At 56.4% G+C, this 12527-nt stretch overlaps 1 protein-coding gene across 4 annotated transcripts in view; it reads left to right on the top strand.

The window, feature by feature from the left end:
* Nucleotides 1-421: 421 nt before the first annotated feature.
* The window catches only part of SEZ6 (seizure related 6 homolog), a gene marked incomplete at both ends in the record, with an annotated part of 44587 nt that continues 32481 nt past the window's right edge, over nucleotides 422-12527 (top strand). For all 4 annotated transcript variants that reach the window (XM_080827294.1, XM_080827295.1, XM_080827292.1 and 1 more), the window contains one exon: nucleotides 422-476. In XM_080827294.1, the coding sequence (XP_080683420.1) occupies nucleotides 422-476 (55 nt within the window). The remainder of the gene's footprint in view (nucleotides 477-12527) is intronic.

The following is a 12527-nucleotide window of genomic DNA, read 5'->3' on the forward strand; positions in this document are numbered from 1 at the left end:
TCAGGTGAGGACCCCACTTCCTTGGCAGGCTGTTAATAAGGGAAAGGGTGGCAGGCTTGGCTGGGCGTGGGCAGCACGGAAGGGAGGGGGCCGTGTGCCCACATTGAGCAGGACAGCTCTTCCCCTGAGCTGGCGGCGGCGCGGGAGCCTGTGCTCCCGCCGCTGGGTCTTCTGCGCCTTTGCTTGAGACTTTACGGTAAACGCTCCTCCCGCGCCCCCGCCCCCAGCCCCGCGCGGCGATCCCCGGCGCCGACGCCAGGCGCTGGCCGTGGTGCTGATTCTGTCAGGCGCTGGCGGCGCGGCGGCGGCGGCCCCGCTCCCTCTACCCGGCAGGACCCCGCTGTCCCCCGCGCCTACGCCCCGCCGAGCCCCCCGCTTCCCCGCCGTAGCTCCGATCCGGGGCGCGGCCGCAACCGGCACCATGCGCTCGGTAGCTCTGCTGCTCCTGCCCTCACTGCTGGCGCTCCTGGCTAACGGTAAGGGACCCCGGCGTCCGGCGACAGGACGGGGGCGGGGGCGGGGGCGGGGTCCCGGAGGGGGGAAGAGAGGACCGTACCGCCGCCCAGCTTCGCGCATCTGGCTGCCCAGCTCAAGCACCGCGCTCCGCCAGCTGCGCTGGCCCCCGCGCCGGCCGAGCCGGGCGGGGCGCGGGCTCCAACCGGCGGAAAGCTGCCGCGGCTCCCGCCATTCGCGCCCGGCCAAGACCTCGCCTTTAATCATCTCCCCGGATCTAATGGGATTTCTCTGCTGCAATTCATCACGCCACCCCCTCCCCTCACACACTCACGCGCTCACCCGCGCGCTACCTCGCCACACTCTAGGCGTCTGGCAGCGCCGGGGCGCGTGCAGGAAGGGGGAGAGGGCAAGGGGCGGTGAGTCTGGATGGTCTTGCTGGCCGCCCGTGGTCCCGCCTCCCCTACTGCCCGCCAAACTTCGCTAGACTTTGCTGCCCGTACCGGGGCCCCACGCATCCTCACTGCGGAGGGACGGAGCCGGATGGCCGCCGGACCCCGGGGTTGGGAAGTCGTTCACCTCCCTCCGCTTCGCGCTGCCACGCCGGAATCGGAACCTAGAGTACAATTCCAGGGAGAAACTCGGGGGGCCGGGAGCCCCAGATTCAGCTACTCGCTCTGATGGGCCGCAACCGCTGAGATCCTAGGCTAGGGACTCTGCACCAGAGCCTCCCTCTCCGAAGTCCTTTCCTTGCACTTTCCGCCTTGCCCACTCCCGGAGCTTTTTCCTCCCTCCCGGCCCGCGGACCTGCTCAGCCCCCGCCCATCCCACGGCCGCAGACTCGTCGCAGGAGAGCAGGCACCCTACCCTGCTGCCTCCGGTCCTCTGCTCACAGTCCGGTCTCCAACTTCATTGGTCCCGGGTCGAGGGAAGCTTGGCCTGAAGTGAGCAGCAAGGGAGTGTTAGGGAGGGGATGAAGACTCTGTGCCCCTGGGGAAGGAAGGTTTCCAAGTCTCGACGGGACCTGCGCTGCCCGGCTCAAACAAACATTCACCAAAGCTACAGACCCCCAGGTCTTTCTTCCACTGCAGCCGGTCGGCTGGTGGGTTCGCCTGCACCTTGCTTGGAATTGGGACCCTCTGTCCCTCAAAGTATATGGTTCATAGCTTCTGATGTAGAGTGGGGAGAAGGTGGGAGTTTCTAATCTACTCGTTGGATCTTTTCAGGCCACGTTGGAGGTCAGGGCAGCGGGGCTGGGCCCAGGCTGGGCCCCTGGATGGCAGTTTTCTGCGCTCTGCCTCCCTAGGGACGCGGAAGCTGCTCTCTGAGCCTCCGGCTTGGGTCGGCGTGGGTGGAAGGTAGCCGGCTTGGGTCGGCGTGGGTGGAAGGTAGCCGGGTGTCCTCGCCCCGCCCCCTGGCTGCCCTCGGCTGGCTGTTCCTCCCTTGACGCCTGGTCCTCCCTTGGTGCCCAGAACTCAGAACCTAGTGTTCACGTTGTGGGCGGGAGGGTGGGGGGGAAGCAAGGAGACCCCCAAAACCCCACCCTGCTGGGGGCAGGAAGAGAAAGGAAGAAGCCTGCATCCTGGCCCAGCCATCTGAGGATGTCCCTGGGAGTCTGGGACTTCCAGGTCTGGCCACATCCTGCTCTGGACACCTCCCCTGGGGCTCAGAGCCGTGTCTGAAGCCTCTTGTGCAGGTCTGTGGGTCTGAGTGTGAACGTGTGAACCAGTGCCCAGTGTGTCTGGAATAACAGGTCCAACCAAGGATGTCTGCCCCTCAGGAGGTCTGGATGTCAGGTGAGGGCTCAGCAGTGAGCCAGTGAGAAGAGTGTGTAAGGCCGCTAGCGTGCGGCACAGCCTCTGCCAGAGAGCTCCCTGCAGGGCTGGAGTGAGACTGCGGGTCTCCAGGAGGATGGATGGCTGGTGTGGCTGAGAGTTGGGGGACCCCCACTGGGCATAAGTGTGCAAGTGTTGGGAGGAATCTGTCCACTCTGCGGCCAAGAGTCTGGGTGCCCCCAGCCAGGGTCCCTCCTTGACCTAGCTGGACCTCTCCAATGCCAATGGGGCCACCAGCCCAAGGGGCTAGGAGTTCACCTGCTGGGCAAGACCTTTATTTTCACTCCCCAAGGGAGAAAAGGAAGCAGTGTCAGGCATGAGGAGAGAGGACCTGGACCAGGGCAAGCCCTGGCATGCCCCTCCATCTCCGTGGAGATTCCAGGTCCTAGTGGCTGGGGTACTGAGTTGTCTCACTGAGAGGCAGAGCATTTGGCCATCTCGGGGCTCTTGGGGGCTCCAGCCACGAGAAGGCAGGCCTCAAGCAGTAAAGACCTGGGGTTAAGGTTAGGTGGTACAGCGCGAGGCCTGTGGCCTCAAGACTGCCCCCCACCCCAGAGTTTTGCTCACACATAGGTTGAGGGACACAGCTCTCGGCAGCCCATAAGATGCCCTGGGAGCTGCCCAGAAGTGGCAGAAGGGCCCCAGATGTTGGAGGCCTTAGAAGTGGGGTGGGGGGAGGAAGGGTAAGATCATCCTGGGCCTGGCTCAACCCCTCTCTGGATCCCACCCTGCAGTTGTACGGTGGGGGGAGGGTGCCGTAAGATCAGTCTCTGTTTGAGGGGCACTGTGGGCCACCGTGATCCTCCCGACCAGAGGATGGTACCCTAGGGATCCTGCCACATGGAGGAAAGCCGTTCTATGGGAGGGGTGGCGTGTGCCTGGGCCTGCTGTGTCAGTTTAATGATTTTTAATGAGCAATTACCTTTAGTCATTCTCCTAATTTCTGAATATCAATAAAGTTAATTAAACTCTGCGTGTGTGAATGTGGCCTGGGGAGATTGTGAAGGTGGAAGTGGTACAGACTGGGGTGGGGTAGGGTCTCTCCCCGGGCAGAGGCTGCCTTGCTGGCCCTGTGACCTTGGACCCAATGCTTCCAGTCTCTAAACTCTGATGAGAGTGTGTGGCAGAAAGAAGGAGGGAGGGGACCACAAGCAGGGGCTGCTCCCTCTGTCAAGAACCAGGGGATGGTGTCTGGGAGGCAAGGCTTGGAGGAGGAAGGAGAGAAAGAGGAGGGCTTGGCCTCCTGGAGTCCCAGTGCGGAAAGGGTTAACAAACCAGGGCTGCTTTAACCTAAAATTGTAATTGCAGCTTCCTGTAGACTCGATGGGAGGTGTGGAACTCTAACAGTACATTTCAAAATCTGGGGGCTGCAGCCTAGGCCCAAGCCACTTCCTGCTCTTTACCCCAAGTCTGGCACTTTGGGGTCAGAAAGTGGCTGCTGGGGATAAGGCCCCATGGGATGCAGTCTAGATGTCACTCAGAGCCCCATGGTAGACATGGTACACAAGAGGCTTGCCTAGGCTTCTGAGGAGACTAGAGGACCCAGAGACTAGAAGGGAAGTCTGGGCTGGCTTCTTGCCCCTCCTGGGTCTAGGCTCATCAGGCTTGGCAGGCCTTGGCGGCTGTCCCAGCCTCCTCAGCAGGGTGGCAGCTTAAAATGCCTTGGGGACAATAATGGGGAGTGAGGCGACACAGGGGCTGGGCTTAATTAGAAACTGGGCTTAATTAGAGCTTTCATGCCCCTCCCACCTTGGCAGCCTGAATGCTGGGAGGAATTCTGAATGTCGGCTTCCTTCACCCCCTCCCTCCACCCAGACGTAGGTGTCCAAGTCCTCCAGCATGCCCCCTCCCTCCTTGTCCCCATCCCTCCTAGCCCATTTGGTCCGCATGTGCTGGATGATCTCAGCTCAGGGATGTTGCGCCCCCGCCTGGGCAGAAGTGTCAGAGCTGGGGACCCCACCACCCAAACAAGAAAGATGGGAAAAAAGGGGTTACTTTAGTGAAGGAACTCTCAGTCCTGATGGTGAAGAGCACAGGCCCCCTGGGTGGCCCAAGGCGCACCTCTGCCCTCTCTGAGTCTCCACTGTCTGGAGTGCTCAATGTACATTTGCACCACCTGATGGTTGCCAAGCCTAGGAGCACATCAGGGCCTCCAAGGGCTTGTCAAGTCATGCAGATTTCTGGGTCCCCAGCTTCCTGGCCTGCTCTGAGGGAGAAAGAGCCAGGATCTAGAAGTAAGAGTCTGGGAAGTGGGGGAAACAATGTTGCTAGCCATGGTCAGCAGCTGGGAGGTATGGGAAAGACAGAGGGGGTCTTCAAGTCCCCTTCCAGACTAATTCCAGCAGGAAGCACCAGGTCTAGGAAGCCCACTCACCCAGCTAGGCCCATCAATCCACCAAACCATCCATGTTCTCAACAGCTTCTGGGCTCTTTCCATTCCTTCTGCATGAAATTCTTTTCCCCTCTTGGGCCAATCTCACTCCATCTCATGCTTTGGGTTTTGCCTTGGTTGGCACTTCCTGAAATTCTTCAGCAGTAGTTTTGGTTCTTCAGGGGAAACCTCATCCGACTGGACCTCTAGCCTGGGTCAGGGGTCTCTCGGCCTCCCACCAACCCCCACTTTCCCTCATCAGGGTACCCAGCTTGTTAGGTCACGAGTGCCCAGCTGCTTGCTGTTTCTCTCCAAGGAGCAAGACTGAGCTCAGAAAGGAGGCAACCAAGTCTGATTTGCTCAGCCCCTCTCTCTCGGGGCAGACCCAAGAATTCCTATTTGGAACAAGTTCAGGGTCAGAAAGAAGAGGTGGGGGCACGGTAGCGGAGCCTGTGCCTTGAGGCTGAGTTTGCCTAGCAAGCACACTATTTTTACATAGATTGTATGTTAGGATTTTTTTTTTCCTTTTCCTAACAGTTGGCCAATTATCCCCACTATAAATTATAGCCTTGACTTAGTTTTTTCGTTCCACAAATTATGCTGTCACATCGTCAGCCTGAGGTGGCTTGAGGGTGGGATGCTGATGGCCATTCTGAGAAAGCTCAAGCCTCTCTCCAGCCACCCCTGCTTGTGTCCCCAGTGGCACAGAGCCTGGCATATGACAGACATTAAATACATGTTGAATAACTTCATGAGAGTTGCACGGGTAGACAGCAGCGGAGGTAAGCCCGGGGCCCGGTCTTCTTGACTCCCTCCCACAGCACCTGCCTACCGCCTCTGCCAGCTGAGAGAGGTACCCTGTATGAAATTAAGGACTAGTGAAAGGGAGGGGCAACCCCATGTCATCAGGCTTCTCGCCATAGCCCCCCGTCCATCTCAGCTTCAGACATCCTCACAAAGCTCAGAGGGACCAGCATGAAACCTCGGGAGCAGCTCTCAGCCTAGCATGTCCTTGAATGGGAAAGTGGGGGCCTGGGAGTCATCTAATAATTATGTCCACAGAGTTTTCAGTGTCTAGGTGCCTAGCCTGCCCCAGCTTCCCTCCACCTCTCCTGAGAGAAACAGTCCCTAGAGTACCTGTATCTCTCATTCATGCCACAGACAGGTACTGAAGCATGAGGCCTGGCCCAGAACCCTCAGACCGAGGCTCTCACATGCTCTTCTATTTATTTATTTATTTATTTATTTATTTATTTATTTATTTAACAGAGAGAGAAAGATCACAAGTAGGCAGAGCAGCAGGCAGAGAGAGAGGGGGAAGCAGGCTCCCTGCTGAGCAGAGAGCCAGATGAGGGCCTCAGTCCCAGGACCCTGAGATCATGACCTGAGCTGAAGGCAGAGGCTTAACCCACTGAGCCACCCAGGTGCCCCTCACATGCTCTTTCTATTTAATACAAGAGACTAGTTATCCCCACTTTACAGATGGGAAGACTGAGTTTCAGAGAGATTAAGTCACTGACCTTGGGCTTCACTGCCATTAAGTAGGCTACTCCAAAGTGCCTCCCTGTTTTGCTAAACCTGGCTGCAGACAGCACTATGTCCACACCCCCCTCCCAGACAGAGGCAAAGCTTTAGTACAAGCTCATGGGAACCCAGGCGACTGTCATTCATTCCCATCACCATGATAACAGCAATACTAGCAAACATTTATTAGGTACCAGCTATGTGCCAGGCACCGTACTAAGTGCTTTCCATACCTTAGCTCATTTAGTTCTCATCCCAACTCTAGATAGAAGTTACTACCTGCATTCCATAGGCCAAGTTCAAGCCCATGTGGTTGCACAGAACTGTAAATGTCACCTTACTTTCTTCTTCCACATTTCTGATGATGGCAGTGGCTTAGCTTCCTGTCTACCCTGAGTCCTTGCTGCTGTAGACTAGGGATATTTTATCTTGCTCAGTTCTTAGTGGCAATGAATCAAACATTCTTTCAGACACTTGGAGCCCAGAGCAGAGGCTAGGAGTCAAGTGAATCTTGGTCTTGGGGGCCTTGGTGAATGAGAGGACCAGTTAATCCTGTCTTGGCCTCCAGGCTGCCCCAGCCTAACCCCTCAGCCCCATTGCTGAGGCCCACCCCTCCCCATCTCCCCTCACCCCCAACCGGGCAGGAAAGCCCAAACTTGCCTGAAGCTCAACTCAGTTCCTAGACAGGGCCAGGTGCCAAGCCTGCCCCAGCTTCCCTCCACCTGCCTACCTGCCACCCAGCTGCCAGCCCAAGGAGGGGAGATCGATGCTGCAGCCGCCGGCAGTGTTGTTGGCCATTGATTGTTGAGATTTCTCGGCGGGCTCTGGAGCAAACAAATCTGCCGCTTCTCCAACAACAACCCGGGTCTCCAGCTTCAGTCTGCAGTCTTGCCGGCAGGCAGGCTGGCAAGAGGGGTGGGGGGAGGGCCGGGGGAGGTCCTGGCTGGGCCCAGCAGGCACAAGGGACTTTGCCAAGAGATGAGAAGAAACTGAATGGTGATGGGAAAGGGGGGCCATGGAGAGACTGGTTGAAGATGCTAGGGTAAACCCCAGACCCCACTCATGTCTTGTTTGGGCCAACCTCTACAATTTTGCTCAGCCAGTTTTCCATTCCTGAAATGTTATCCTGTGTCCCTCTGCTTATTTCAATTCTCCCACACCCTCTTTTCCTGATCATCCAGCCCAGAGGGCTCTCTGTCCTCTGAAAGCTAAATACCTCCCATTAGGAACTTAACCTGATAATCCTTCATCTACCCATCCATTCTCCATTCAACAGCCTTTCATCCAGCCCCATCAGGTGTTTGATAAGTAGGAATATAACATGATCAGCGCCCTAAAGGAACCCAGTTTAGAGGGGGAGCTGCCTTCTTAATGATAAGCTCAGCTGTGACTGCCTTCTCAGTTAGGCCTGGACCCTCTGATTTTAATTAAATGAGATACAAATGAGATGCCAAACAGCACCTACGTGATCCAACCCCTTGCCTTCGGAAGCACAGGAGATTCCTAGCCAGGGACTGCTCTGGGTCAGTTTCTTGTTTAAGGCTAGAGGACTCACCTTTTGGGTCTTTGAAGGTCCAGTAAGCCTTTGGGACCCCTAGGCCAGGCCACTGTGGTGCCCTTCATCACAACTCTTCCCATCTTTGCTGGGACTAGGTGTCTCCTAACCCCCAAACAGAGCAGTTGCAGGGCCCCTCCGGGCAACAAGTCATGTCCATGCTGCAGAATGCAAGCAGTGGGTCTCTCCCTTCCTCCCCCAACCCTCCCACATCCCCTGCGGTCTCCAGGGTTCCAGTCAGAATCCTGACATCTTGACATCAACCTCAGCATCTCCCTTGGTCCCCCAGTCCTTCCCTCCCCACGGGATCCTCTCCCTACCCTCAGGACCCTCCTTTCAGCTGGTCATTGGGCTGGAAGGACAGAACTGGAGAGTCCCTATGAAAAGTGCCTGAACCACTGAGCACCCCCTCCACACAGATGCTCATTTGCATGCTGTTTTACCCCCCCTTGCATGCTTGCTCCCTATTAAAGGCACAGAAGCAGACCCTGCCTCTCCCCACTCCTAGACCAGATCCCTCCACCCCACTCCCCATTGCTTTTCCCTCCCTCCCAGCACAGCAGCTGAGCACCAGCTCCTTTGTCCCCCAAGCAGCCACCTGCTGAGTATCTGGCCTGGGTCCCATCAGCCAGCAGGTGCCTAGGGAGTCCCAAAGCCTAGGAGGGGGGCTATTGGGGCAGTGTGGAGAGCCAACTTATGCCTCAGGGAGGAGGGGACATCCCCTAAGGAAGAACAGAAGAGTGCTCGTCAGCGAACCAGGACCCCCCAGGACTTAAAACCAGTTCTGGCTCTTGCTGGCTGGGTGAGCTTGTGCAATTCACATCACTTTCCTGTGCCTCCATTTCCTTGGGGGTTCATGGCACCTGTCCCACCTCTTTCACTGAACATCACAGAAATCAAAGGAAATCAGAGTGGGTGGTGCTGGAAGGAAACCAAAAGCCCCACTTGGGGCGATGGTCCTCCAGGGTCCAGAGCTGTCCAGCACCAAGAAGGGCTGATTTTCAGATTGTCAGTTGGAAGAGCCCAGTGACAGAGTGTTGAGGCAGGAATGGGGAGGGAGCACCAGCTGGTCCAGGTCTGACCAGGAAGGTGAGACTAGCAGTACAGAGGGATGAAGGTTGGATTCAGGGTGCTTCTAAGGGCCTTGACCCTCACTTGCTGCTCTGATGGACACTGCCTTTTTTTTTTTTAAGATTTTATTTATTTATTTGACAGAGATCACAACTAGGCAGTGAGGCAGGCAGAGAGACAGAGGAGGAAGCAGGTTCCCCGCTGAGCAGAGAGCCCGATGCAGGGCTCTATCCCAGGACCCTGAGATCATGACCTGAGCCAAAAGCAGAGGCTTTAACCCACTGGGCCACCCAGGCACCCCTGATGGACACTGTCTTAGACATCATTTGCATCTAGCAAGGGGATGTGTTCGTGAATTGAAACATCTGGTCCGACAGCTGGCAGGCCCCCTCCTGTCATGAGGCTCTATTTTCTGGCTGGTTAGAGGAAATGGGGGAAAGAGAGTCGCCTTCTTTTGAGGACAGAAGAGCCTCTGGCATCTCCAGGCAAAGGTATAAAGGTGGGATGAAACAAGGCATGCCTGAGGGAGGTCATTCATTTATTTATTTATCCAGCCTCCACTTGTTCCTCTTCCTTCATTGCCCATTTGCTTCTTGCCCATCCCCTGGTCGATCTCTAGTCCTGCCCTGCTGGGTCCTTACCAGCCAGGTCAGGAAGACACCTGCTGCTTAAGTTGAGGTGGTATTCCTGAGACTCGAACCGCCTGCGTGGTACCCTGAGTCTGGTCTCTGTTGCAGCTGTGTCACTGACACTGCCCACTGGCCTTTCCCAACCCTGGGCCTCAAGTAGATGAGACTAGAGAGATCAGAGTAGGAAGACTTAGCCCTCTCAACTCAAAGCAACCACACACCCAACCTGGCAGAGTCCTTGGAGGTCAAAACAAGGTTGGGACAGGAGAGAAGGCTGAAGGGTTGGGGGCGGCAGAGCTGGGTCTCTCTGGTATTCCTGAGGGTCTTGGGAAGAAAAAGCCCCTTGGGAAGAAAAAGATGTGCAAAGAGCCGCGTATGTGTGCCTCTCTACCTGGCTGGTCCTTCTTTCCCTGGGTGTCCGTGTCTGTGTGTCCCTGCATATCTGGGTGCTTCTATCCCTGCACCGTAGGGCTGTGGCCCTGGTGGAGGCACAAGAGGGCCCCAGTTGAGGCTGGTGTGTTCCCCTCCCTGCAGCCCCCTCCATTCTCTTCCTCCCCAACCTTGGGCTCCACTGACCCCTCAAGGAGACTTGTAGCTGGCGCTGCTGCGGCTATTTTTAGCAGCTCTGCACCCCTCCCCTCCCCCACTCAGCTTGCTGGGGAAGTGGGGAGGATGAGCAGAGCCTGGGGAGCCTCACAGTCTGGAATGCTGGGTGGGTAAGGCCCTCTCCCCTCAGTCCTACAAGGCTATGGAGGCAAGGGGAGCTTGGGCTTGTCCGTAGGTTCAGGGCCCATACCCTGGGGCAGATTAGGCTCCATCCCATCTGCTTTGGGGCTGGGAGAAGGTCCCAGGCTGTTCTCTCCCTCCCTTCTCCCCAGGTTCCTAAGAGCAGAGCCCAGGCCTCCAGTGACTCTTCCCTAAGCTTTTTGGAAGTAAGGCCAGAGCTCCTAGGTCTTCGATCATAGAAGTTGAAGTCAGAGTGTCGGGAACTTCAGTGTAGGGGGCTAACCTGGACTAGGTGACCTCCCCCCCAAGCCCCCTACCCCCAATCTCTGGTACTGCCCTGGCACTTCCCAAAGCGATTTCAGCCCCAGACTCTTGGGGTTCCTGGGTCCCACCCCACCACTGCCTCATCTGCTCTGGAAACTGGCACCAGCTGGAAGGGGCTAGGATACAGCAGTCCAAAGGGCATGAACTATAGGATGGAGTGGGGAGGCAGCCCTGGCTGGGCTCTGAACGCCCTTGCTTTCTGAGGGCCTTTGTTCCTCTGTCTATCTTCTGTCTGTCTCTTGAGCTTAGCAGGGCAGGGATAGCCCCAGGTCAGCTTCTGGGGCCTACTAGAGCACTTCCCACCTCTGTCGAGTTCTCTAACTATGGGATGGGGCAAATTAATCAGGCAGTGTGGGTGAATAGGCCAGCAGATACTGGCACACCATAGGCGCTCAAAAATATTCAATCCCTCCCCGGGTTCTTTTCTCACACCTCCATCCCCCACCTCCCAGCTTGTCTTCCCCCAATGCCCATATATGTATATATTCATACATAACACAAACACATACATACTTGCACACGTGTACGCACATACACACAGCCTAGCCTTCAAAGTGCTCAACAAATACTGACCAACATAGAGAGGTGGGGATCCTGAGCTCCACTGCCATACAGAAGGCAAGTGGTAAGTCAAAAGAGCACAGTGTCCCATGCTGTCAGCCCTCTCCCAACCCCGCACATATACTCCTGCCCAAGAGGTTCCATCAGCTCCTGAGTGTGGGAACGCCCATTAGGAACTTAGCCTGACAATCCTTCATCCACCCATCCATTCTCCATTCAACAGCCTTCTATCCAGCCCCATCAAAGGCGGGGCTGAGTCTCCACCCAACCTATCCAAAGACTCTAAAACACCAGAGTCCAAGTACTCTATAAAAAAAGAAATGGGGAGCGCCTGGGTGACTAAGTCATTAAGCGTCTGGCTTCTGCTCAGGTCATGATCCCAGGGTCCTGGGATCGAGCCCTACATCGGGCTCCCTGCTCAGCGGGGAGTCTGCTTTTCCCTCTCCCACTCCCCCTACTTGTGTTCCCTCTCTCTCCATCTCTCTCTCTCTCTGTCAAATAAATAAATAAATAAAATCTTTTTTAAAAAGAAAAAAAAAAAGGACAGATCCAGAGAAGGCAAGACAAGCTCAAGGTCACACAGCCTGTCAGTGGAGAGAGCCGCCTTCATGCTGGAGTCAGAGTTCTGACAAGACCTCACCAGCCTCCTCAGCTTCACAGCTAAGAACAGACACTCTAGTGACTTCCTGGGCAGAGAGTGGCCAGAAGCATACAGCAGCATTAAGGACCAGGACAGCCCAGGGGTCTGGGTTCAGCTCCCTTCCATCCCCAGCCAGCTCTCCCAGTCCATCTCCTCTCAGAGGTGGCTCACAAAAGCAGCCACAGGGCCAAAATCACAAGATCCGGGACATAACTTTGGCCTTTGCGCATAAAACAAACCTCAGAATCTTTGGGCTACCGCGCTGTTCATTCACTCCATGGCAAACACAGGCCCTGGGAGCAACCTCAATGGTGTTGGCTGTTAAACTTCAGGGAAAGGGCAGTAGCCCAGAGATGCTGGTCTGGAACTCAGGAAGGTACCCGCTCTAAGGCCCTGACACCCTGTGGCCGGATCTTGCTGGGCTGGGTGGCTGGGAGGAACTGTCCATGGTAGGTATATAGAGGGAAGCGGGCAGAAGAAGGAGGGGATAGCTGTTCCTCCCTAGATCAACTCCTGTTCCCCAACTTCACCAGTGGGCTGGGCCGAGCTGGCCCTGGCACAGGCTCCAGGGAGAATGCAGTTCCTGCCTTCACAGCCTTCCTCTGCCCAGCTAATATTCCCAAGGTTTTTCATTCAGAGAAATACCTCCCTGCTGCTAACAGGCTGGTGACTGGAGCATTAGAGCTGGGAGAGGGCTGACCTGAGTACCCAGCTCAGGGCCAAGTCCCTCCCTTGCCCTGGCCGCACTACATGGCATAATCGGGGTGGAGTATGGCAGATTAATGAGTTAACAGGCTGGTGAGGGAAGTGAGGCCACCGGAACTCCAGCAGCTCCCTC

The sequence above is a fragment of the Martes martes genome, assembly GCF_963455335.1.
Source record: "Martes martes genome assembly, chromosome: 16".
Lineage (NCBI taxonomy): Eukaryota > Metazoa > Chordata > Mammalia > Carnivora > Mustelidae > Martes > Martes martes.